The sequence below is a fragment of the Lontra canadensis genome, unplaced genomic scaffold (genome assembly GCF_010015895.1).
Source record: "Lontra canadensis isolate GAN:19392208 unplaced genomic scaffold, GSC_riverotter_1.0 scaffold30, whole genome shotgun sequence".
Classification (NCBI taxonomy): domain Eukaryota; kingdom Metazoa; phylum Chordata; class Mammalia; order Carnivora; family Mustelidae; genus Lontra; species Lontra canadensis.
The window spans coordinates 15,589,015-15,610,835 of NW_022631024.1; the positions used below are offsets into that span (position 1 = coordinate 15,589,015).

The 21,821-nt window shown below is 58.1% G+C and overlaps 1 protein-coding gene across 1 annotated transcript in view; it reads left to right on the top strand.

Moving 5' to 3' along the window:
• The window catches only part of HMCN2 (hemicentin 2), a 144,705-nt gene that overhangs the window by 83,666 nt on the left and 39,218 nt on the right, over positions 1 to 21,821 (top strand). The window contains 22 exon segments of the mRNA XM_032866090.1: positions 610 to 785; positions 1,810 to 1,906; positions 2,067 to 2,186; positions 4,014 to 4,175; positions 4,896 to 5,177; positions 6,451 to 6,618; positions 7,765 to 7,878; positions 8,364 to 8,450; positions 9,264 to 9,455; positions 10,299 to 10,472; positions 10,606 to 10,719; positions 11,259 to 11,401; positions 11,943 to 12,093; positions 12,709 to 12,930; positions 14,452 to 14,565; positions 14,965 to 15,152; positions 15,675 to 15,771; positions 16,558 to 16,719; positions 16,881 to 16,994; positions 17,974 to 18,176; positions 18,843 to 18,924; positions 20,519 to 20,650. Of these exon segments, the coding sequence (XP_032721981.1) occupies positions 610 to 785; positions 1,810 to 1,906; positions 2,067 to 2,186; positions 4,014 to 4,175; positions 4,896 to 5,177; positions 6,451 to 6,618; positions 7,765 to 7,878; positions 8,364 to 8,450; positions 9,264 to 9,455; positions 10,299 to 10,472; positions 10,606 to 10,719; positions 11,259 to 11,401; positions 11,943 to 12,093; positions 12,709 to 12,930; positions 14,452 to 14,565; positions 14,965 to 15,152; positions 15,675 to 15,771; positions 16,558 to 16,719; positions 16,881 to 16,994; positions 17,974 to 18,176; positions 18,843 to 18,924; positions 20,519 to 20,650 (3,294 nt within the window).

Genomic DNA, 21,821 nt, shown 5'->3' on the forward strand with positions numbered 1-21,821 from the left:
CCCCGTGAGGTGGGTACTTTCTTTAGTCCCATTTTACAGATGAGGGAATCGAGGCCCCAAGAGGCTGAGTAACATCTCCAGGGCCTCACACAGTGCCTGAGTGGTAGACACAGGACTCCAGCCCAGGAGCTCTGACCCCAGACCCAGCTTTCCTAACTCCCACACCTCTCTGATTATTTTTGCACTGGGGGAAAAGGTGCCTCGGGGATCTGCTTTTCAAAAAAACTTAAAATAAATAAATAAATAAAGATGTTGTAGCTCTAAAAAAAATGTTGAGATAATTGTAAATTCACGTGTGAATTCACATGCAGTTGTAAGAATTAATACAGAGAGATCCTGGGTCCCCTTTGCCTACTTTCCCTCGGCGGTAACGTCTCGTGTCGCTAACGTACAAAATCGCGCATGGGATATTGACCTTGCTACGACCCACCAGACTGTTCAGATCTGGGGGCCTCCTCTTGGAGCAGGACTGGGAAGGGCCTGGAGGGGAGGATAAGGGGGCTGCAGCTCGGGACGGAGACCCCCTCCTGACGCGGACTCCCCACCCGCTGGTGTTGACCCCGGTCCCACCCACCCGCCTGAGCCTCCTCTCCCGCCCCCTGCCCATAGCGCCCCCGAGCATCCTCGGGGAAGAGCTGAACGTGTCCGTCGTGGCCAACGAGTCCGTGACCCTGGAGTGCCAGAGCCAAGCCGTGCCCCCTCCCGTGCTGAGCTGGAGGAAGGATGGCCGCCCCCTGGAGCCGCGGCCTGGCATCCACCTCTCCGCAGACAAGGCCTTGTTGGAGGTGGGTGGCCTCTTGGGGTGCCAGCGGGCCCGCAGGGGCCCCGACAAGGGCAGTTCAGCTCCGTATGACCCAGGGCCCAGGGTACACCCTCCAGACCGGGTCCGAAGCCGCTGCAGGGCCTCCCACAGTCCCCACAAAGCTGAGTCTTTCTCTTGCCACCTGTTTTCGTTCCTTGTTCAGAGGCCTCCGGGCCTTTGGGCATTTGAGCTCTTCATCAGGCCCCTGGCCCAGCGAGGGAAGGGGGGTTAGGGTCAGGGACTCCGGGTCAGCCTGGAGTTACATTTCAGCCCCGATGCCTCCTGGCCGTGCCACCTTAGGCAACGTCCTGACCACACGGGCCTCAGGTCCCTCACCCGTACGCACCTTGCCACCTTTCTCCTGGGGTGGCCTGGATTCTTTTAAAAAGAAAGCCGGCCCCTAGGAGAGCTCGTCCATGTCAGCTGGTGGGTGGGACGTGATCACCCACCTCTACCTTGTGAGACGCGATCAGTCCTAACTCTGAGCACCTCGATTTGGTTTTCTCCGCCCGGAACGTGTGCCCTCCCTCCCCTGCTAAAGCCCCAGGCTAGCTTCCTCACACCCCCTCCGTCAGGATCTGGCCTCTGAGGACAGGATCTCCTGCCCCCACCCCTCTTCATTTCCCACCGCCCCTTCTGCTCTCTCCTGTTGGATTTTCCAAAGAGGCCAGGAGCTGATTAAAGGCAGGAGAGGGGCTGGCCCAGCGTGTGCCCATTGTCCTTAGCAGGGCCGGGCGTGGGAATGAAATGGGGGTGAGGCTGGCAGGGCTGGCATTATGGGGAACCCATTCCATGGGCCTGGCCAACGTCAGGCCACCACAAGCCGTGGCTTCTGGAAACGTCACGGTGCAGTAGATGGGAGAGGTGCTGTCATCGCCCCCGGGTTCCAGGAAGGGGAGGGGTGAATGCAGTCAGGTAAAATGACCTGCCCAAGGTCACACAGTCTGTCTAGGGGTAACCCCATCTCTGTGCTGCCCCCGCTGATGGGTCCTTCTTGCTCTTGCCAGGTGAGCAGAGCGGAGTTGGGGGATGCAGGCCGCTACACCTGTGAGGCACTGAACCAGGCGGGCCGCTCGGAGAAGCACTACAACCTGAACGTCTGGGGTGAGGGTCTCGGGGGCTGGACTGGGCTCCCTTCCCCTGCCCCACTGGGGGCATGCTGCCTCAGTGGTCCCAGGACACAGGCTTTCTCCATTGTCAGTCCCTCTCCCTTTCCAGCCCACTACTCACCCACGTGTCTCCCTGTTCTTCTGTTCTTCCTCAGTGCCTCCTGTGTTCCCCTCAAGGGAGCCCCGCACCCTGACCGTGACCGAGGGGCAACCCACCAGGCTGTCCTGTGAATGTCGGGGCATCCCCTTCCCCAAGATCACCTGGAAGAAGGACGGTATGATTGCTTCCCTCGCCCAGCCCTGCCCTGGGTGTCCCTTTGCCCTCTCTTGGTGCCCCAGCCCCCAGCCTAACTGAGCTGGAGATAGGGGGGCTTATGGCACTGGGGGGTAAGGATGCTGGTTAGGGAAGAGATGTTGCCTTCAGCCCCTGTCTGCTCAGTCCCCGAGTCTGCCAGGGGCCCCAGCTGCTTCCCAGCCAGGGAGAGTTGGATTGGTCATTCCAGAAAGCCCTCCCTGGCCCCCACCCCAGGCCAGGGCAGGGCCTCCTAGACACGGCCCCTGTGTGTTAACCTGTCATGTAGGCATCTCATTCCTTCAGTGTCTGCTGTCCCAGGAGTCTGAGTCCCGTGGGGCACTGTCTGAATTCCAGGTCAGCGCCTGGAATGTACCTATTATCTTGTACCTATCAGTACAAGATAATAGCTCCACAAATATTTGGGATTCATTCATTTAACCGATATTTACTGAGAGCCTCTTTGTGCCAGGGCCCCTTCTGAGCATTGGAAATATGGTGGTGGATTGGCGTAGTCAGATAATAAACAGAGAGTTAGTGTATAACTTTGATGGAAAGTGTGATCTGTGGAGAAAAATAAAAGCAGAAGAGGGAGATGTTTGCAGTTTCAGGCTGGGTGGCCGGGGGTGTTTCGCCAAGCAAAACTGAAGAAGGTGAGGGAGGGATGAGCATGAGAATATTGTAGGGAAAAACATTTCAGGCAGAGGTATGAGCAGGTACAAAGGTCCTGGGACAGGAATAGGCCTAGCATGTTTGAAGAACAGGCAGAGAGGGAAGGGGCTGGAGCCAAGTCAGCAAGAGACAGGTAGCCAGAGATGGTCACCAGAGTGATGGGGGCTGCGTGGGAGGCCACTGTAATGATCTTGACTTTTACCTAGAGAGGGATGGGGTTGCTGTAAAGGCTCTGGATGGAGAAGCGACACGATCCAGTGTATACACTAGCAAATTCACCCTGCCGGCCATGCTGAGAACAGACCATTGAGAGCAAGGATGGCCCATGAGAGGCTTGGTGCAGGGTTCCAGGCAGGTGATCCTGACCACCTAGAGCAGGCGGGTAGCCATGGGGTGGTGAGAGGGCTCCAGAGTCAGTGCGTTTTGAGGGTAGTGCCGACAGATTTCCTGCCGGGTTGGATAGGAAGCGAGGAGGAGGAGTCAGGGTAACTAGAGGTTTTGGTCTGAGAGTCAGGAGAAAGGGTGTCATCGTCACCGAGAGGGAGAGACTGGGGGGCAGGTCTGGGGGTAGACCTGGAGTTTGGGGCTTGTTAATTTGGAAGCCTCTGTTAGACACCCTGTGAGATGTCGAGCGGGAAGTCAGGGGGAGGTGTCTGGAGCTGGAGGAGAGATCTGGCTAGGGATCCGTCTGGGCGCAGCAAGGCAAGCCAGCAGGGGAGAGAACGTGGACAGAGAAAAGGTAAGGGGGAGCAGCTTGCTTTTCCTCCCCAGCTCACTGCAGCTGGACGGATGGATCCTTCCGTCGCCTTCATTGAACCCGACTACGTGTCAGGCCCCAAGGAGCCCCTAAGGATCCCAGGGAGGATGAGGCAGGGTCTGCCCCCCTGGAGGCCCAGGCTGGGCTGGAATTCAGATGGGACACTGATCTGCAGGCAGATCTGCAATGAGGAGAAGCCTGGGGGTTGTGGGAGCTCAGAGGGGGTGCCGGGAACAGCTCTGTCACTCCGGGAAGACTTCCTGGTGAGGGGAATGTGGAAGCGGACACCTGAAGGCGTGAGCAGGAGTTGGCCAGGATCGGGGAAGGGAGGGCGAGCATTCCGGGTAGAAGGACCAGAGGCTTCTTTCTCACTGCATCCAGGGCGGCCCCTGCCAGGGGAGGGGAACAGCCTCGAGCAGGTGTCAGCTGTGGGGCGGCTCCTGTACCTGGGACAGGCCCAGCTAGCCCAGGACGGCACGTACACCTGTGAGTGCAGCAACGTGGCGGGAAATAGCAGCCAGGACCAGCTGCTAGAGGTTCATGGTGAGCTGGGCAGGGACGGCCTGAACCGGGTGGAAGGGTCCAGAAGGTGGGGGGCGGGAGGGGGAGCCAGCAAAGGCAGGAACTGTGGCAATGAGGACAATGTCACGTGCCCTCTCAGCCGGCTGGCCCCTCCCGGTCAGCTTGCTACCACTCGTGAGCGGCATGAGAGAGGGGTGACAGGATCTCAAGCAGCCCCCATTGGCCCAGAGAAACCAAATGTATCTTGAAACCGTTGGAAACAAAGCAATGTAAAATGTATATGAAACTCCTACATTCTCTAGTCCGGCAGGGATGAAATTAGATACGCAGCCTTGTAAAAATCGTTCTAGAAAATAAAACTGGAAAGGGCCCTGCTCAGCTTCCCACCTGTGCTGTCCTGCCCTGCCCCAAATGGTCCCAGTGACTGTTTAGGCTCCAGGAAGGCCCTGGTTTCTGAGGAGAGAGCACCCTCACCCTTCGTCAGGGCTGTGCTGTGTGACCTTGTCCTCCTAACAGCCATCTGGCCCTTGATGCCCAGGGTGCGGGGAGGGGTCAGGGGCACTGCTTTGACCCCATTATAGAGATGGGACATGGGTACCCCGAGCAGCGAGGCCACCTGAAGATCACACAGCCAGCAAGTGGCCGGTGGCGCAGAGGCCTGCGTAGGGGTGGGCCTGGATCTTGGGGAGGGCTTGGTGCCCAGAGGCCATGGTGGCCCGCCCTCACGGGCTTTCTCCTCAGTTCCCCCTCAGATCGCTGGCCCCCGGGAGCCCCACACGCAGGTCTCTGTGGTCCAGGATGGGGAGGCCACTCTTCAGTGCCATGCCACCGGGAAGCCCCCGCCCAGGGTGACGTGGGAACGGGACGGCCAGCCGCTGACGGCCGAGCCTGGCCTGCGGCTGCAGAACCACAGTCAGAAGCTGCACGTGGAGCGGGCTCAGGCTGCCCACAGCGGACGCTACGGCTGCGTGGCCGAGAACGTGGCCGGAAGGGCCGAGAGGAGGTTTATGCTCTCCGTGCTGGGTGAGGACCGGCTGCAAGCTGGAAGGGGGCAGGGAGTGGGGCCAACTGGAGAGGGCAAGGCCAGCCCAACCTACAGGCACAGCCCCTTGTTCTCCCGGGAGTCAGGCCACTGATGGGGCCGCTGTTGGGGGAGGCCTTGAATACTGCTCTCAGAATCAGGACTGGCTCCAAATAGCCCTCATTTCCTCCCTCCTTCTCTTCCTTGCTTGCCGTTCCCCTACTCCCTTCCTGGCCCTGGAGAAATAAGCAGTCTCTGTTCTGCATGACTCATGTGATGGGGGGCGGGGGGATCCAGGGCCCATGAGACACAAGGAAGAGCCCCAACACTGTCATGGGAAGTCAGGGCATCCTCCTGTAGGAGGCGACCTTTTAGCTGAAATGTAAAAGCTGAGTAGGAATTAACCAGGTGCGGTGGTGAGGGGAACAGTGTGCAGGGCAGAGGGAACAGACTCTGTGGAAGCCTGGAGAGGTGATATGGTACTTTCAGGGTAGCTGCAACAGCCTTCTGATTCCAATCTTTTTTTTTTTTTAAAGATTTTATTTATTCCTTTGACAGACAGAGATCACAAGTAGGCAGAGAGGCAGGCAGAGAGAGAGGAAGGGAAGCAGGCTCCCCGCTGAGCGGAGAGCCCGATGTGGGGCTCGATCCCAGGACCCCGGGATTGAGACCTGAGCTGAAGGCAGAGGCTTTAACCCACTGAGCTACCCAGGCACCCCTGATTCCAATCCTTGATTGAGCTCTTACTGTATGCTTCAGGGTAGGGGCAAGAAGTGTTAAGAGATAAGGTGGCTCGGGCTGGGTTTAATGATCATCATGCTTTCTGCCAGTTCCTTCCCCCTTCTACCTCCTAGGGGCCCCTGGCCTCGCGCCCTCTTATCCCTGCCTGATAGAGTGTGGCTTCGTTTTGGAATGGATCCTTTAGAAAGTGCAGAAATGTTACTCACCTCTGCTGTGTGGATTCAGGAGCGTGTCTGTGGACCCCTGGCTCTAGCTCCCATCCTGTTGCTCAGCATAGACACTGTGCTAAGTGCTTGTTGAATCCTCCTAGCATCCCTCGGAGGGGGTGGGGAAACTGAGGCCTAAGGTGTTTGCCTGAAGCCAAAGTCCAGCCTGTGGCCACCAGTCACTCCCTTGAGTGGGAGCCACTCTGATCTTGTCACTTCTGCTCCTGGGACATCCCTGACTGGGGGTGGGGGTCCTTGCCGGGGATAGCTGTTAGGGGGCAGGGAAGGAGCGTACAGCCCCCATATGCGGTTTCTTTTCTGTGTCTAGTGCCCCCAGAGCTCATCGGAGACTTGGACCCACTGACCAACATCTCTGCTACCTTGCACAGTCCCTTGACGCTGCTCTGTGAAGCCACAGGTGTCCCACCCCCGGGGGTTCGCTGGTTCCGAGGAGAGGAGCCCATCAGCCCCGGGGAGGACACCTATCTCTTGGCAGGTAAGGTGCCAGCCAGGGGAGCGTCTGGTTATCAGGTCTAGCCCTCTGTCTCTGCCTCTGTTTATCACATGTCCATGACCTCTGACCCTTTGCTGCCAGGCCTGGTTGGGATAACCATTGAGCTCTTGGTCCCCCAAGAGTGCAACCAAAAACACTAGCTAGGTGAGGTACTCCAGGAGAAGCAATTAGATTTAAGTAAGTCTGGAAAAGACTTCTGGCTCTGTTCCCCTCCTGAAGACTGACAGTGATTCTTTGCATAGTTTAGGTTCTGATAAGTCCTGCAGGAAAAAAAAAAAAAATTCTCGGGGCACATCTATAACATCTTCCAGAACAGTAACATACTTTAGAAATGCTGAGTCAAGCACCTTCTCTGCATATTCGTCCTGCCCACAAAGCTGGTTTGTGATGGTTCTTATTGGTATACAGATGGGGAAACTGAGGACCAAGAGGCAGTGTCCCATCCAAATCTTGCAGGAACGGCAAGACCCCTGAAGCTCAGCTTTAGCACCAGTGACTCAACAGTTGTTGCATGCAGCCAAAGTTGGGATGGCAAATACATGCTCCCCCTTGCACCACTCCTGAGCACTTGGTAGGGGCTGCCAAACAGCTTGTGGTATGAATTCAGAGACTGCATCTGGGCAAAAAGGAGCGTGGCAATCCATTAGTGATGTCTGCCCTGGGCACAGGAAGAGCCATAATGACATGATCTTAGATGATCCTTGATTGTATTCCCCTAGGAGAAACTGGCTTGCCTCTGAGAGGTCCTTGGGAGAAGGAGGCTTTTTCTTAGGTCTGCTAGAATAAAATGGGGGCTTCTGGCCTGGCCCAGGACTGCAGAGCCCATTGCTATCCTTTTAGCCCCAGTCAATCCCCAGAACCAGGGGTAGCCAGGGGACAGAGCCTTTTTACTAGAACAGGGTCCTCAAGTTTACCCATGTGCCTGTCTAATGTCTAGGGGCCTCCTCCATCCATTTACCCTCCTGGGCCTCAGTTTCCCCATCTGAGGAAAGGAGCACTGTGGGAGGAGACACATACACATCTAATGACAACACCTGGTGCACTCCTGTTCCTGGTGAGCAGCCTGGGCTCCAGCTAGGACAGAGGTTGCTGTAGCTGTCCTTGGAGTCCACTCCTCTTCCTCCCCAGGTGGCTGGATGCTGAGGATGACCCGGGTACAGGAGCAAGACACAGGTTTCTACTCGTGCCTGGCAAGCAACGAGGCTGGGGAGGTTCGGAGAAACTTCAGCATCGAGGTCCTGGGTATGTCACACCCCCATTCTCATGTGGACCCCATGAATTCCTCCTCTCCCACCTTGGAGCTTCTGGGGGACACATGCCCAGGACTTAGGGTTCATGCTGTAGCAGGGGGCTCAGCACAGGAAGGAGGGAGAGGCCAAGCTTTGTCTTCTGTGCCTGATCATTAACCTCTGCTCTGAGGCTGCCATGGAACTTTCCAGAAACAGTAAAGACTAACTCCAAGTGGCAGGGGGCAAATATTCCCAACACTACTCAACTGCCTTCCTCTGACCAGGGCCTTCCCCTAGAGGCACTGGTACTTCCCTCAGCCAACACCAGATGTTTATTGAACTCATTGCCCCATGGAGCAGGCACAGTGGGACGGGAAACTGAGGCACAGGGAATTGAAGGCGGTTGCCTTGGGCTCTTGGTTCTGGCCTCTTGTCTTCCTGCTTCACAGTCGTTCAGCCAGCCCTGTCAGTAACCATCTGTCTCCCTGTTTCTTGCAGTGCCTCCCAGGATTGAGAATGAGGACCTGGAGGAGGCAGTCAAGGTCCCTGAAGGGCAGACAGCTCATCTAACATGCAATGCCACAGGTAAGGGCCACACACACAGGCTAGGAGAAGCACGAGAAGGCAGTTTCAGAGGAGAGGGGGTGCCGGGATGGGGGTTCCCTGCTTGCCCTCAGCCCCACTGGTCCTCGTGGGGGGTCTCTCTGTATCATGAACTTGGCACCACATCCCTGCTCATCTTTGCACCCGCTAAGCCCCTGCCCCCAAACACTCCCTTCTCCTCACCTGACTATAGAACTCTGGTTCCAGAAGTTTCCACAGGGAGTCCTTGGCTGACCCCCTGGGCCCGTGAGTTATCTCCACTGTGCTCCCACAGGCCCCAGGGCTTTCTTGTCCCAGCACTAAGCACACTGGACTGTAATAACCTTGGGACATCTGTGTACCCCAGTTGAGCTCCGAGGTCCTTGAGGACCCAAGGACTGCTTTGTCACCATGGTTTTCCCAGTGTCTGGCAGAGTAGGCTCCCATTAATGCTTTTGGACTGGGCTGGGTGGCTGCCTGGGTGGGTGGAAGGCTGGATGGATAGATGGATGGATGGATGGATGGATGGATGGATGGATGGATAGGTGGAAGGAATAATTTGCCTTTCTGTTTTGCCTATCTACACCAAGCCATCTCAGCCCACTCCTCCATAAAGAAAAGGCAGTCAACCACGTAGGAAAGGACTCAGGCCAGGCTTGATGGCTCCTTCTGTGTCTTGCCCTGCTGCATGGGCCTCTGGACTGAGATGGAGAATCCATGTCCTCTACCCTATCCTGGAGCCACCTCTGACCTCTTGGCCAACAACCTAGTCAGAACCTGCTGAATTATCTTCCCTGCCTCTTCCCCTCCTTACAGGCCACCCACAGCCCAAGGTCACGTGGTTCAAAGATGGCCGGCCCCTGGCTAGTGGAGATGCCCACCACATTTCTCCAGATGGAGCCCTCCTACAGGTCCTCCAGGCCAACCTGTCTAGTTCTGGTCACTACTCTTGCATTGCGGCCAACACTGTGGGGGAGAAGACCAAACACTTCCAGCTTAGTGTCCTGGGTAAGTGCTGGGCCTCTCCCAGCCACCCTGGGTGCCCATGGGAGGGAGAACTAAGGTGACCAGTGCCTTACAGACAGCATCCCACTCAGCCCTCTCCTGTTTTGTTTTGTTTTTCCCATTTCTCCGGGTTCAACAATAACAATAACAACAAAATACTAGCTCTGTTGGGTGAACATTAATCCTGGGCTAGGAATTTGGACAGGCTTGATTGGTTGGATCTTCACAGCAAGCCTAGGAGGTGGGAGATGTCCTTGTCTCTGTGTCACCAAGGAAGCTCTAAGGCTTAGAGAGGTGACAGGGCCCCCAGGTGTCCTCAGGGCAATCATCATGAATTGTCTTGTCAGGAGAAACAGGGGTCTAGTAGATGACAGGGACACAGTCTGGCTTAATAAAATCTGTTTCTAAAAATGCTGGTGGTTTGAGCCCCGCATCGGGCTTTCTGCTCAGCAGGGAGCCTGCTTCCTCCTCTCTCTCAGCCTGCTTCTCTGCCCACTTGTGATCTCCGTCTGTCAAATAAAAATGCTGGTGGTGAAGGGGACAGTCTCCTGTGGGACTTGAAAGAGGAAATCTTAGGACGAATGAAAATAGGGCTATTGGTACATGAGGGAACCCTCTGGAACATGAGCAGAACTGACAAGGCTCTGGTAAATCAGTAGATCGCCTGGATGTTAAGAGACTACTGGGGAAACTGAGGCAGAAATCATCCAGCTTCCCCTGTAGCATTGCTTAGTGGTGGAAAGCCTAGGCTCTGAAGCTATGCACCAGGGTCTGAGACTTTTCTGGCTCCTCGGGCCCAGGGTTAGGGATCTCTGTTAAGGATCACACCATCGGCCTCCCCCACAGTGGTTCCCACCATCCTGGGAGTGACCGAGGACAGGGCAGATGAGGAGGTGACCGTGACCATCAACAACCCCATTTCTCTGATCTGCGAGGCACTGGCCTTCCCCTCCCCCACCATCAGCTGGATGAAGGATGGTGCACCGTTTGAGGCTTCGAACAACATCCAGCTGCTCCCAGGTGTGTCCTGTGTGGGGGGAGAAGCGAGGGGACAGGTGACATACATGTTCTTGGGCTAGGTTAGAGGAAGGGGCTGATGAGCCTGAGGTCATGTGTCCTTGGGGGTGACCTTGGCCACTGTCCCTGCAACCAGGCACCCACGGGCTGCAGATCCTGAATGCCCAGAAGGAAGATGCGGGCCAGTACACCTGCGTGGTCACCAATGAACTTGGGGAGGCCATGAAGAACTACCACGTGGAAGTGCTCAGTGAGTCAGGGACCCTCTGGGGCACCAGCAGGACAGGCGGGAAGCTATGTGGAAACCTGGGGACCCCTGGCACCTGGGCCCCACAGACACCCAAGGCCCCTCCTGTGGTGGTCAGAAGCAGCCCCGGGCTGACTCAGTCACCTTAGGGCCCAGGGCCCCAGGAGATGGGGGACATGTGAGGTAGAACTTGGGTCAGGTAGATGTTCAGATCCACCCCAGTCCTGGCTTCCTTCTGCCACCTGCACTGAGATGGGGCCAGAGGCCCCACAACTTGAGACCCAGCACCCCCAGAATGGCCCCCAGAGGTCACCCCAGGAATTCCCCTTCCCCAGACCTGCCCTATCCTGTAAACCACTGACGACCAGCACTCTCTTCCTCAAGTGAACAGCTACAGGAGCGGGTCTGTCTCCAGGACCCCTGTTCCTTGGCCCTTGGGAACCAGTCCCCCCGTTTCTGGGACTGCTCTGGGTGCAGGATGCGCACTGGGTCCTGGCACCCCTTTCCTAGACCTGCTTCTCACACCCGTTTGTGGTTTTCAGTCCCCCCTTCCATCTCCAAAGACGATGCCTTGGGGGAGGCCAGCGTGAAGGAAGTGAAGACCAAGGTCAACAGTACCTTGACCCTGGAGTGTGAGTGCTGGGCTGTGCCCCCACCCACCATCAGCTGGTACAAGGACGGACGGGTGAGTGAGGAAACTGGGGGGTGCCCTGCTTCTGCTTGGAACCTTCCAGAGAAGGCCGTCAGAGCACCTGGCCCCAGAGCCGACCTGGGCCCTGCCCCACTTTATATTTTAACAAGAAATCCAACTGTTCATAGGGAACGGGCCTCATCAACATTAAACCCTGCATTTACCCATTTAACTCCTGGTTTTTGAGCTCCACAGGTTTGGTGTTCTAAAACCATCAGAGTACTACTGTCACTTTCTGTTGTATTTTAAAATTTTTATCAAAATATAGGTAGGCTCAGGGCACCTTGGTAGTGCAGTTGGTTGAGTGTCTGACTCTTGGTTTTGGCTCCGGTCTTGATCTCAGGGTCGTGAGCTCAAGCCCTGCATCAGGCTCTGCGATCAGCTTGAGTCCGCTTGCACGTCTCTGTCTCCCTCCCTCCACGCTCGTGCTCTCTATCAAATAAATGAATCTTAAAAATACACACACATATATATGGAGGCTCCTCAGGGTGCTTTTGGCCCCTCATTTCTGATCATTCCCCCTTCCCACCCCCAGCCCGTGACCCCCAACCCGCGGCTCCGTGTCCTGGGCGAAGGCCGGCTGCTCCAGATCCAGCCCACGCAGGTCTCAGATTCAGGCCGATACCTGTGTGTGGCCAGCAACGTGGCCGGCGAGGATGACCAGGACTTCAATGTGCTCATCCAGGGTGTGTGGGGACCGGTGGGAACGGGGGGCAGCCCAGCTGGGGGTGGGGAGCGTCTGTGCGTCTGGAAGAATCTGGCAAGAGGACTCTGTTCCTGGCGGCTCCTTCCCTTTCTCATTGCTGCCTGGTGTGCCTTACCTCCAGGCCCCTGGCCGGGCTCTTCCATTAACTGACTTTGTGACCTGAGGCCATCATTGCCCTCCCCCGGTCTTGGTTTTACTTGGGTAAAATGTGGGTCATCAGATAAGGTGGCCTCGGGGGCCCCCAGCACTTCTGACAGCCGATGGTTTTGTGCCTCTGTGCTCCCGTCAACTCTGGCTGAAACTTAGGATCTGGCTTCCTCCCCGGAGAGGGGTCGGCATGTCATAGGGAGTCTTTTGAGGCTGCTGGACATAAGCCATAGAGGGCAGAAACCTTAACCTGGTGCCGAGAGCATAGTTGTTTCTCGGTAAACACCGGCAGAAAGAATGAGTGATTTTAAAAACTGCCTTGACCTAAGAGATCTGCTCTAACCGTGAGATTTCCACACCTGACAGAGGCCAGCCCAGGCTCTCCTTGAGCAGAGATGAGTCTCCATCCCTCGGCTGTGTGTTCTAACGGCTTTGTCCCCTGCCCCAGTGCCCCCCATGTTCCAGAAACTGGACGATGCCAATGCAGCCTTCGAGATCCTGTCCAGGGAAGAGGAGGAGGCCTGGGGCGAGGTGACGGAACGCCGGGAGATTGTGGAGAACAACCCCGCCTACCTGTACTGTGACACCAATGCCATCCCCCCGCCAGAGCTCACCTGGTACAGGGAGGACCAGCCCCTCTCAGCTGCAGATGGGGTGACTGTTCTGCAAGGTAGTTTAGGGTGCACAGGGAGGTCGGGCATTGGCGGGCAGAGATCAGGGTTCACCCACCTCGGAGCTGGGCTCCTTTACTGTCCTTACGAGTCTTGGAGCTCTCCTGTGTCCTGCTTGCTGTGTGGCTGTGTGACCACGGGCAGGTCACGCAACCACTCTGGGCCTCGGCTGCCTTTTGTATACCCGGGCTAGTTGCTCTTTGCCTATTTCAAGCCAAGAACGGGGTCCCCCTTTGCCTCTGGTTTTTAGGCCCAAGGTTCTCACCTGGGCCGTGCCCGCCTCAAGCTCTGTAATGTCCGGGGATAACCAGCCAAAGCCGGTTTCTCCCCTTTCTCGGCAGGGGGAGCCCGTCCCTTTAGTAAGATCTCTTGAGGCCCACTCTGTGGGGGGTGGGGGTGGGGATTCCAGGCGTAGAGCCCTGTGTCATCTCATTGGCCGGGACTGGGACTCGGTGACCTTTCAGCTTAGGATCTGCGCTGGGTCCTGCCAGGCCTGGAGCCACGGTGGGGCTGGCTGGGGGTGGAGATGGGGTGTTTGCATGGGCCTCTGGACAAACAGGGTCATTCCAAGGTTTGTACTTTGGTGCTTGCAAAAGACAGCAGCCTCTTGGAGATGGAGAAGAGGCAATGCTTACTGAAAGCTGTTTGTCAGAAACCCCTGATTGACCTCTCAACCTGGCCACTGCCCTTGGACCTGGACACTGATCCAGATTCTGGGTACACAGTGAGCTCGATCACATGCTGATTCCTACCTCAGATCCCGACCAGAGGTTAATCCCAGTCATCAGCTGACCTGCCCCCCTCGTCCTACCTCCAACCCCACCACTGACCTCTGACCCTGGCCACTGACCCTTAATCAAGGGCGCCTAGTGGTCACAAGGGGACCTTAATTCTGAACCTTACCATAGATTAACATCACATGTCAAGTGACCCCCAAACGCAGCTGCTGTTTCTCCAATCCCGCTACTGTCCCTGGCTCTGGAGGTCATGAACTCCCAGTCCCAACCCTGGTCACGAGTACACCGCAGCCTGGGCCAGTGATCCCCCAACCCAGAATCCAGAACACAGCATGACCCTAACCCAGCTCCGCTGGAGACCACCTCTAGCCCCACAGAGATGCCGGGGTCTGGCCCTAGCTCTCTCTTGATCACAGAGGGTCCCAGGTGTCATCCCCCCGGACCCCCAACTCCAATCACCACAGCCCAGGAGCTGCCTCATTGCTTCCCAAAAGCCCATCCCTGGACATTTGCCCGGCTCTCTGCCCCCTCCCTCTGTCTTCACTGGGGCACTGGGCTCGGCGCTGCTGGGCACTCTTGGGAAGCCTCAGTTCTTCCATATGTAATATGGGAGGAGGAGTAGCACCCGTGTCAGAGGCCGGGAAATTGTTCAGCCCGGGGCCTGGCCCACAGCAAGCAGGGCAGGCTGATTCTCTCCGTTTCACAGAGGAGGTGGGGCAGTGAGGTCTTCGGGGTCCGCTGCCTCCGGGCCCTCGTTCAGGTGTCCGTCCCGTGTCCCTGCAGGAGGCCGGGTCTTGCAGATTCCCCTGGCGCGTGCAGAGGACGGCGGGAGGTACTCGTGCAAGGCCTCCAACGAGGCGGGCGAGGCCTGGCTGCACTACGAGCTGCTTGTGCTGAGTGAGTGGCCGGCTGGGGGTCGGAGGGCTTCGGTGGGCCCCACGGGAGCCTCCCTGCTGAAGGGGTCAAGGCAAAGTGCATGTTCAGTCCCGCCGTACTGGGAAGTGGATCACGTAGGCCGTGTGAGCTTGGACTGGGTTCAAATTCCAAGTGGGCCGCTTTCTAGCCGTATCACCTTGAGCAAATCCCAGCCCTCCCAGTGCCCCAGATTTCTTACCTGCATCAGGGCCCAGAGGTGGAGGGGGTAGGGCGAGGGGCGGCGGGGAGGAGGGCACCGGGCGCCCTAAGCCAGAGCCTGGCACCATGTGCTGCTCTCCCCTCCTTGCCCACCCCCCTCCCCAGGGGCCTTTCCCAGGCAGGCTGCCTGCTCCTCACCCTGCCCTCCCTGGCCCCCCGCAGCCCCACCTGTGATCCTGGGTGACACGGAGGAGCTGGTGGAGGAGATGACCGTCAACGCCAGTAGCACCGTCAGCCTGCACTGCCCGGCCCTGGGCAACCCCATGCCCAGCATCTCATGGCTCCAGAACGGGCTGCCTTTCTCCCCGAGCCCACGGCTGCAGGTCCTAGAGGACGGGCGAGTCTTACAGGTCAGGGCGTCCCCCAGCTTGGGCTAAAGGCAGCAACTGCTGTGACTCGGTCCTGCTTGTCCAGGAACCAAGGAGCTGCCATTATCTGCCAAACGAGGCTCTTTGCCTGGAAGCACGTTGGAGCAGCCGGGATTGAACCCAGTCCCCGAATAATCGAAATTCAGCTTGCTAGCCTCACAGAGCTGCACTTAGCACCCGGAAAGGACACATGTGCACCTCCTTCTAGAGCCCAGTACAGCACCGAGTGACTGCTGGGGACAGGGGGACACTGTTGTCACCTCGTAGTTTGCTACAGGGAATCATCCAGCGTCAACCTCACACTGTGCCCCAAAGGTCACAGAGAGCCCTTGGGGGATGTGGCAGGGGGTGTGTGTGCCTATCCGTGGAGTCCCCTGAGCACTGCTCCATGAGGACAGAGGGGGCCGGTCTTCTGGGGGCGGGAGCCCTCAAGGTACTTCCTGGGGGACCCCAGAGCCAGCAGGCCTGTGGGGTGTCCCAGGCACCTTCTCCCTGCCTCCGCAGGTGTCCACGGCGGAGGTGGCTGATGCCGCCAGCTACATGTGTGTGGCCGAGAACCCGGCGGGCTCCTCGGAGAAGCTCTTCACTCTCAGGGTCCAAGGTGAGCTGGGCTGAGCAGCAACCCCTGGGGGTTCCCAGCTCAGGGGGGCTGGTGCTCTGGGCTGACCCTGGCCCGCTCCCCGGTTAGCCCTGTGGGCAGACCCGGCCCCTCTTCCCACCTGGAGAGGCACCGCCTCGTTGCTTCCAGCGTCCTGGGCTCTGGGACCGTGTGCCCCATGGGTGACCCCAGCTGGCGCCAGCCACCTCCTGGGACAGGGAGGGGACCCTGATCCCTTCAGGCCTGCCCCAGATGATTTTAAGCAACATCGGAGGCTGCCAGGGAACAACTCCTCTGAGGCCTTACAGCACCGTTATGGAGACTTACTCTATCCCTGGCATGGGGCTGACACGTTCCCCAGACCGACCTTCTGGCAGAGCAGGAGGCCAGCCCAAATGTACAGCTCACAGAGGTCACCCGGTAGGGGGTTTCCATCCCCTTGGCCTTGAACTCTGCCTCCAGATGTGGGGCAGCTGTGGCCTCAGGGACGGGGATGACAGCGTGGAGCACTCCCAGTCTAGGACATGAGCCTGAATTGATATTTCAGCTTTACCACTGATCCGCTGTGTGGCTTTGGGGTGGTGGCTCTCCCTCTCTGATCTCTGAGCCCCGTGTTCTCATCTGTGAGGCAGTTATGACACATAGAGGGTGGTCCGTGGCCTTGTTCGAAGACGAACCAAGGCAAGGCACCAGGAGCTCCTCGAGGCCATGTTCCACGCTGTGGCTCTCGGCCCCCTGCGGGAATGTGTTCTCATGGACCTTTCTTTCTCCTGGCGGCTGTGGGGACAGCCCCCCCACGCATCACAGGTCCGAACTCAGAGCAGGTCACTGCCATCGTCAACAGCAGCATCTCCCTGTCCTGCGACGTCCATGCTCACCCGAGCCCTGAGGTCACGTGGTCCCGGGACAGCCAGCCCCTCTCCCTGGGAAAAGAGGTCTTCCTCCTTCCTGGTGGGTAAACTGAGGCTTGGAGCCCAGCCTGAAGCCAGGTGGGAGGTCAGAGTTACTTCCTCCAACCTGGGACTGGATGGGGAATCTGGAAAGGCTTGAGGACTGTGGGCCTGGGGCCTGGGGCCTGCTTGCTGGTGTAAGGGGGCTGGTTCCCCCACCAGGCACCCACACGCTGCAGCTGGCCCGGGCACAGCCATCGGATTCTGGGACCTACACGTGTGAGGCCCTCAATGCCGCTGGGCGGGACCAGAAGCTGGTGCAGCTCAGCGTGCTGGGTATGTCCTGTCTGTCCCCCAAACTGCACTGTCTCCCACTCCTTCAGGGAGCCCTCAGCTCCACCCCCCAAGACAGCGTGGCCAGGAGAGGGGCAGCTGGCCCTGGGGAAGGCTGGGATGCCCACGTTCTCTGGTCAGCATGCTGGGAAGACCTGGTCTAGAGAGTTGGACTCACTGGGTTTCAGACTCAGTTGGGCACGTATTGGCTCTGTGACCTTGGGCAAGTCACTCTCCCTCTTGGAGCCTCAGGCCTCCCACCTGTAAGGGGACAGTTGGCATAGGGATTAAATGAGGGTATATGAGTGCTTGCTCGTGCTGGGCGTACAGTACGCTCTGAAGTCGAGGAGGGGACAGCGGGACAGCCACGGGAGCCAGCCCAGCCGAGGCCCTTCCCAAGCCTGATTGATCAGAGGTTCTCAGCCTGGAGCCAGTTTCAGGGCTCCTGGTCTTCAGAATCCTCTTGGGGAAAAGCTTGCCCAAGCTGTCACGAGCCAGGACTCACTGGAAGGTTCCTTTTAGCCGTGGGTCTGATTGATTTATTCAGGTTACCCTCCTGTGTGTGTGCGAGGCCCTGTGCGCTCAGAGCCAGGGGTGGAGGACCTCTGCACTGGTCTGCTGGAGGGACGTGGGCTGTGGGGACCCCTAGGGAGGGCTCAAGTCCAGCCGGGGCCTGCCCTGTGTTGGGAAGAGCCCAGGAGGGCCATTAGAGCATCTCCACATCTAGGGGGCTGAGACCCAGAGAACTCAGGAGGCTTTTCCCAGTCACCCAGCGGGTCCTTGGCACACTGACCTAGACTCTGCCTCCAACTCCCTGGGTCTATGCCATCCCTGGGCTGGGGGGTGGGGAGGCTCCACCATGACCATGTGACACCGTGAGCCTCCACCAGCCGTTCTATACGGCTATACGTTCTATACGGCTGGAACCAGGGAGGCCGCCGGGGAGGCTGGTGTGCCTTATTCCACTCACCTGCTGCCCCAGTTCCCCCTACCTTCAGGCGGCCTCCCAGCGCCCCCCAGGATGCGATCGCGGTCCGGGCTGGGGACAAAGCCATCCTTAGCTGTGAGACCGACTCACTTCCCGAGCCGACCGTGACCTGGCACAAGGACGGCCAGCCCCTGGTCCTGGCACAGCGCACCCAGGCTCTGCTGGGGGGGCAGAGGCTGGAGATCCGGGACGCCCAGGTGAGCATCCCATGGCATGGGCAGCTGTGGGTGGCTGTGGGTCCCGGTCCTGGTGAGCCAGGGAGGTGGGGCTGGGGAGCTGTGTGGCAGGGCGTGGGGACTGATGCCTCCGAGGCCCACAGGATCTCACACTGAGTCGAGTGGCCTCCAGGGCAGGAGCCATGAGAAGAGGGCAGGGCTCCAATCTGGTTCTGAGCTAACCTTGAGCAGGTCCATTCCCTATCACCTGCCTTTGCTTGCCTGGGATCTAGAAGCCTTTTCCAGGCCCCTCTGGCTGCGATTCTGGGAGTTTGCTCTGCCCACCCTCCCTGGTGTGGATTAGACTCACAATTGGCTGCTCTTCTGGGAGACGGTGCTGGCTTCCTCTCTCCTGGCCCAGCGCCATTGCCACAGTGAGGGACTTTCCTCCAGGCTTGGCTGGCACGCAGGCCCAGGGGAGGGTGGGGGTCTGGAACCTGTTCCCTCACCTCCCAACAGCCCTCCTGCTTCTTGAAGTTCTTGGGGGAAGGCCAGGGGGTCCTATCTCCTCTGGCTTCCCAGGCAGGACCAGCCTATCTGGGAAGTCCCTTGTCCAGAAGGTTCTGTGGCCTGGATGTTTTAGGGGAGCCCTGGGTACCCCCATCCCAGCTCCGGGTACACCATCACCACGTGCTCTCTTTGTCCTAGGTGCTGGATAAAGGGCTGTATAGCTGTAAAGTCAGCAATCCGGCCGGGGAGGCCCTGCGGACATTTGTCCTCACAGTCCAGGGTAAGCTGGGGACCAGCCTGAGGGCATTGCCATGGGACCCCTAGCAGCACACGGGGCTGCCCAGGGTGGGAAGGGCAGTTGCTAGAAAGAGGCAACAGCCTTGAGTGTGTAGGGCACAGGATTCGGCACTGAAAAGACCAGGATCAGAATAGCACTCTGCCCCTGACCTGCTCTGGGGCTCAGCACAACGCCTCGCCTGCTTTTAGCCTCAGGGTTGTCTTTAGTTGAAGGAGCGAAGGCAGCACTGTCTCCTCCTATATGGGAAGCATTCAGTCGATGGGCTGCCGTGAACTTATCTATAAAGTGCTGGGCTCGAGCCTTGCATGCCAGCCCTGGGAGGGGAGCCCCCAGGAATCAGATTGTTGGGAGCCCTGGGGCCATGTCACCACCATTTGGAGCCCCAGAGGAGGCCTGTTCCATCAGCCCAAGGATGGAGCACAGACGGCACTGGATTGGACATGGCTCCGGGGGGCGGGGGTGAGGGGATGCCCACTTGGGGAAGCAAGCGGTGAAGGCTCAGCCGCATTTGCTTGGGGTCAGCTGTTGTTCGGTTAGAGTATAGAGCCCGCTGTGTAACAGAGAGATCTGAAAACACAGTGGATTAAATGAGAGGGAACGTTACCTCTGTCGGGCAAAAGCCCGGGGGTGAGTGTCCAGGCTGGCGGATAGCTCAGGGCCTACCGAGTGGTAAGTAAATGACTGAGTGGTGATTTGGGGACCCAGGATCATTCTGTCCTGTTGATCTCCACCCCACGCCCCCCAGGGTGTTGCCCGCGTCCACATTCATTCCCTCCCAGCTCACGGGAAGCAGAAAGGAACAGGACGAGAGGGCGAGCTTTTTGTTTTGAGCGAGGGATGTGGGACTTGTATCTGTCCCCTCGGGTTGCATCCCATCAGCGGGGACGTAGGGAGCTGGCCACCGCAGGCTTCTGGGGACAACGAGAAACAGTTTTACCCAAGCGACCCCGCACTCAGCTAAGCTGCTGGGCATGATGGGAAGGACAGGGCGGTGGGCAGGGGACACTGGCTCTCTGCCCCCAAAGGCAAAGCCAGTGGCCTCCCCACCAGGTGAGCAGTGAATGGGTCCAACCGGAAGCCATATCGAATGCCATTGTTGAAAATTACTGACGCCAGGTGTGCCGTTTAAAGCCTTCTGATGGCGACATTGATGAGTGGTGGGAAGGGGGAGGGTCGGGTCACTGAGGACACAGGATGCATCCTGAGCACAGACAAGTTTGTTCCGCTGGTTGTGGTTGCCTGGGCTGCGTGGCCTCTTCCTAGCCGAGCAGGAGGGAGTGTTTGGATCGATTAGTGATGTTGCCCCAGCAGAGGCTGAGAGCTGCCGGCACATCAGTCATGCGTGCGTCATCCTTGGGGAGTGGACCCCTCTGGACCCTGCTTTGTCAATGTTTTGAAATAGACGCGGATTCTGTTTATACCCATGACTAAAACAACCTGTACCTCTCCCAGTGGCAAAGCATAAAATGTCAACTACCAACCAGGAGTAGCCGGTGGGGTGTCCCTCATGTGCCCAAGCGGAAGGAAGGGAGCTGCAGAGTGTTGGGACTGTGGCAATCAGGTGTCTCTCCCGCAGTGCCCCCAGTGTTTGAGAACCCCAAGACAGAGAAAGTGAGCCAGGTGGCCGGGAGCCCCCTGGTCCTGAGCTGTGATGTGACCGGGGTCCCTGCACCTGCTGTGAGCTGGCTAAAGGAGAGAATGCCTGTCGGTGAGTGCGTTGCGTCTTTTTAGCGCCGAATATTCCTTTCTGTGCTGCCGTGACCGCGAAAGGGGAAGAGGTGTTGGTGGTCACTGTTCTCAGCAAAATCGAAGGCGGCAATGTCCCGTCTGTCAAACCCCATTTGTCTTCAACCCTGCTGGCCCTTGAAATCCCAATGCTGACAGCCATTCCCGTGGGGGCCCAAAGGCTCCCTGTGTTTGTGGCCCCGGTCAGCTCCCGCGAGGTGGACAGATGCAGGGTGGGTGCTGAGGGCCCAGCCGGCCTGACCCCAGGCTTGGCGTTGGCCTCCAAAGCTGTTCTCCTCCTGGAATGCAGCTCTGTCCAGCCCAGCTGCTGGTCACCCCCTGTCCAGGCCTTCATCCCTGTCTGGCTCTCTTCCTCTCCTTCCCACCCCGGGGTCCCAGCAGAACCCTCCTCTTGTCAGCTGGGGAAATACCTCTGGTTCCAGCCAACTCTCTGCCCCTAGCCTTTCCCATTCCAGCCACCGTGGTCCCCCTGCCTAATGAGGGCAGCAGTCCCCACACTGGTCCTGGGCCCACTCTAAGCCTCCAGTGCCGTCTCCACACAGTGAGAAAGGGGTCTCAAAGTGCAGGTCTGAGGAGGTCACTTGTCCACTGAAAGCCTTTGGGCCATAGTCCTCAGAACCACAGCCTGGGAGGCCCCGTGGGCCCAGCCAGCCACCTCCCCCTCCCCCGCACCGGACCTCACAGACCCAGCTGCTCTCAGCTGCTCCCACACGCCCTTCTCTGTCTGTCTGTCTGTCCCTCCCCTGACCCCCTCTCCCTGTCTCAAAAACAGCTTTATCAAGATGTATATACCTATACGATTTACCCACTTAAAGCTTGTAATTCCATCATTTTGACTATATTTGCAGACCATCCCTACAACCACCCAAAAGGCAACCCCTTACCCATTACTTTACACCCCCTGTTTCCGCCCAAACCTCCCACTAACCCCTGCGCCAGGCAGCCCCTGACCCATTTTCTGTCTCTCTAGATTTGCCTGTTCTGGACATTTCATGTCACTGGAATTATGCAATAAGTGGCCTTTTGGGTCTTGCTTTTCCACTTAGCCTGCTGTTTCTAGAGTCCATCCCTGTCGTAGCGTGTGTCCATTCCACATTCCTTCTCTTAAGTTAAATTAAATGTTTTTCGGGGTA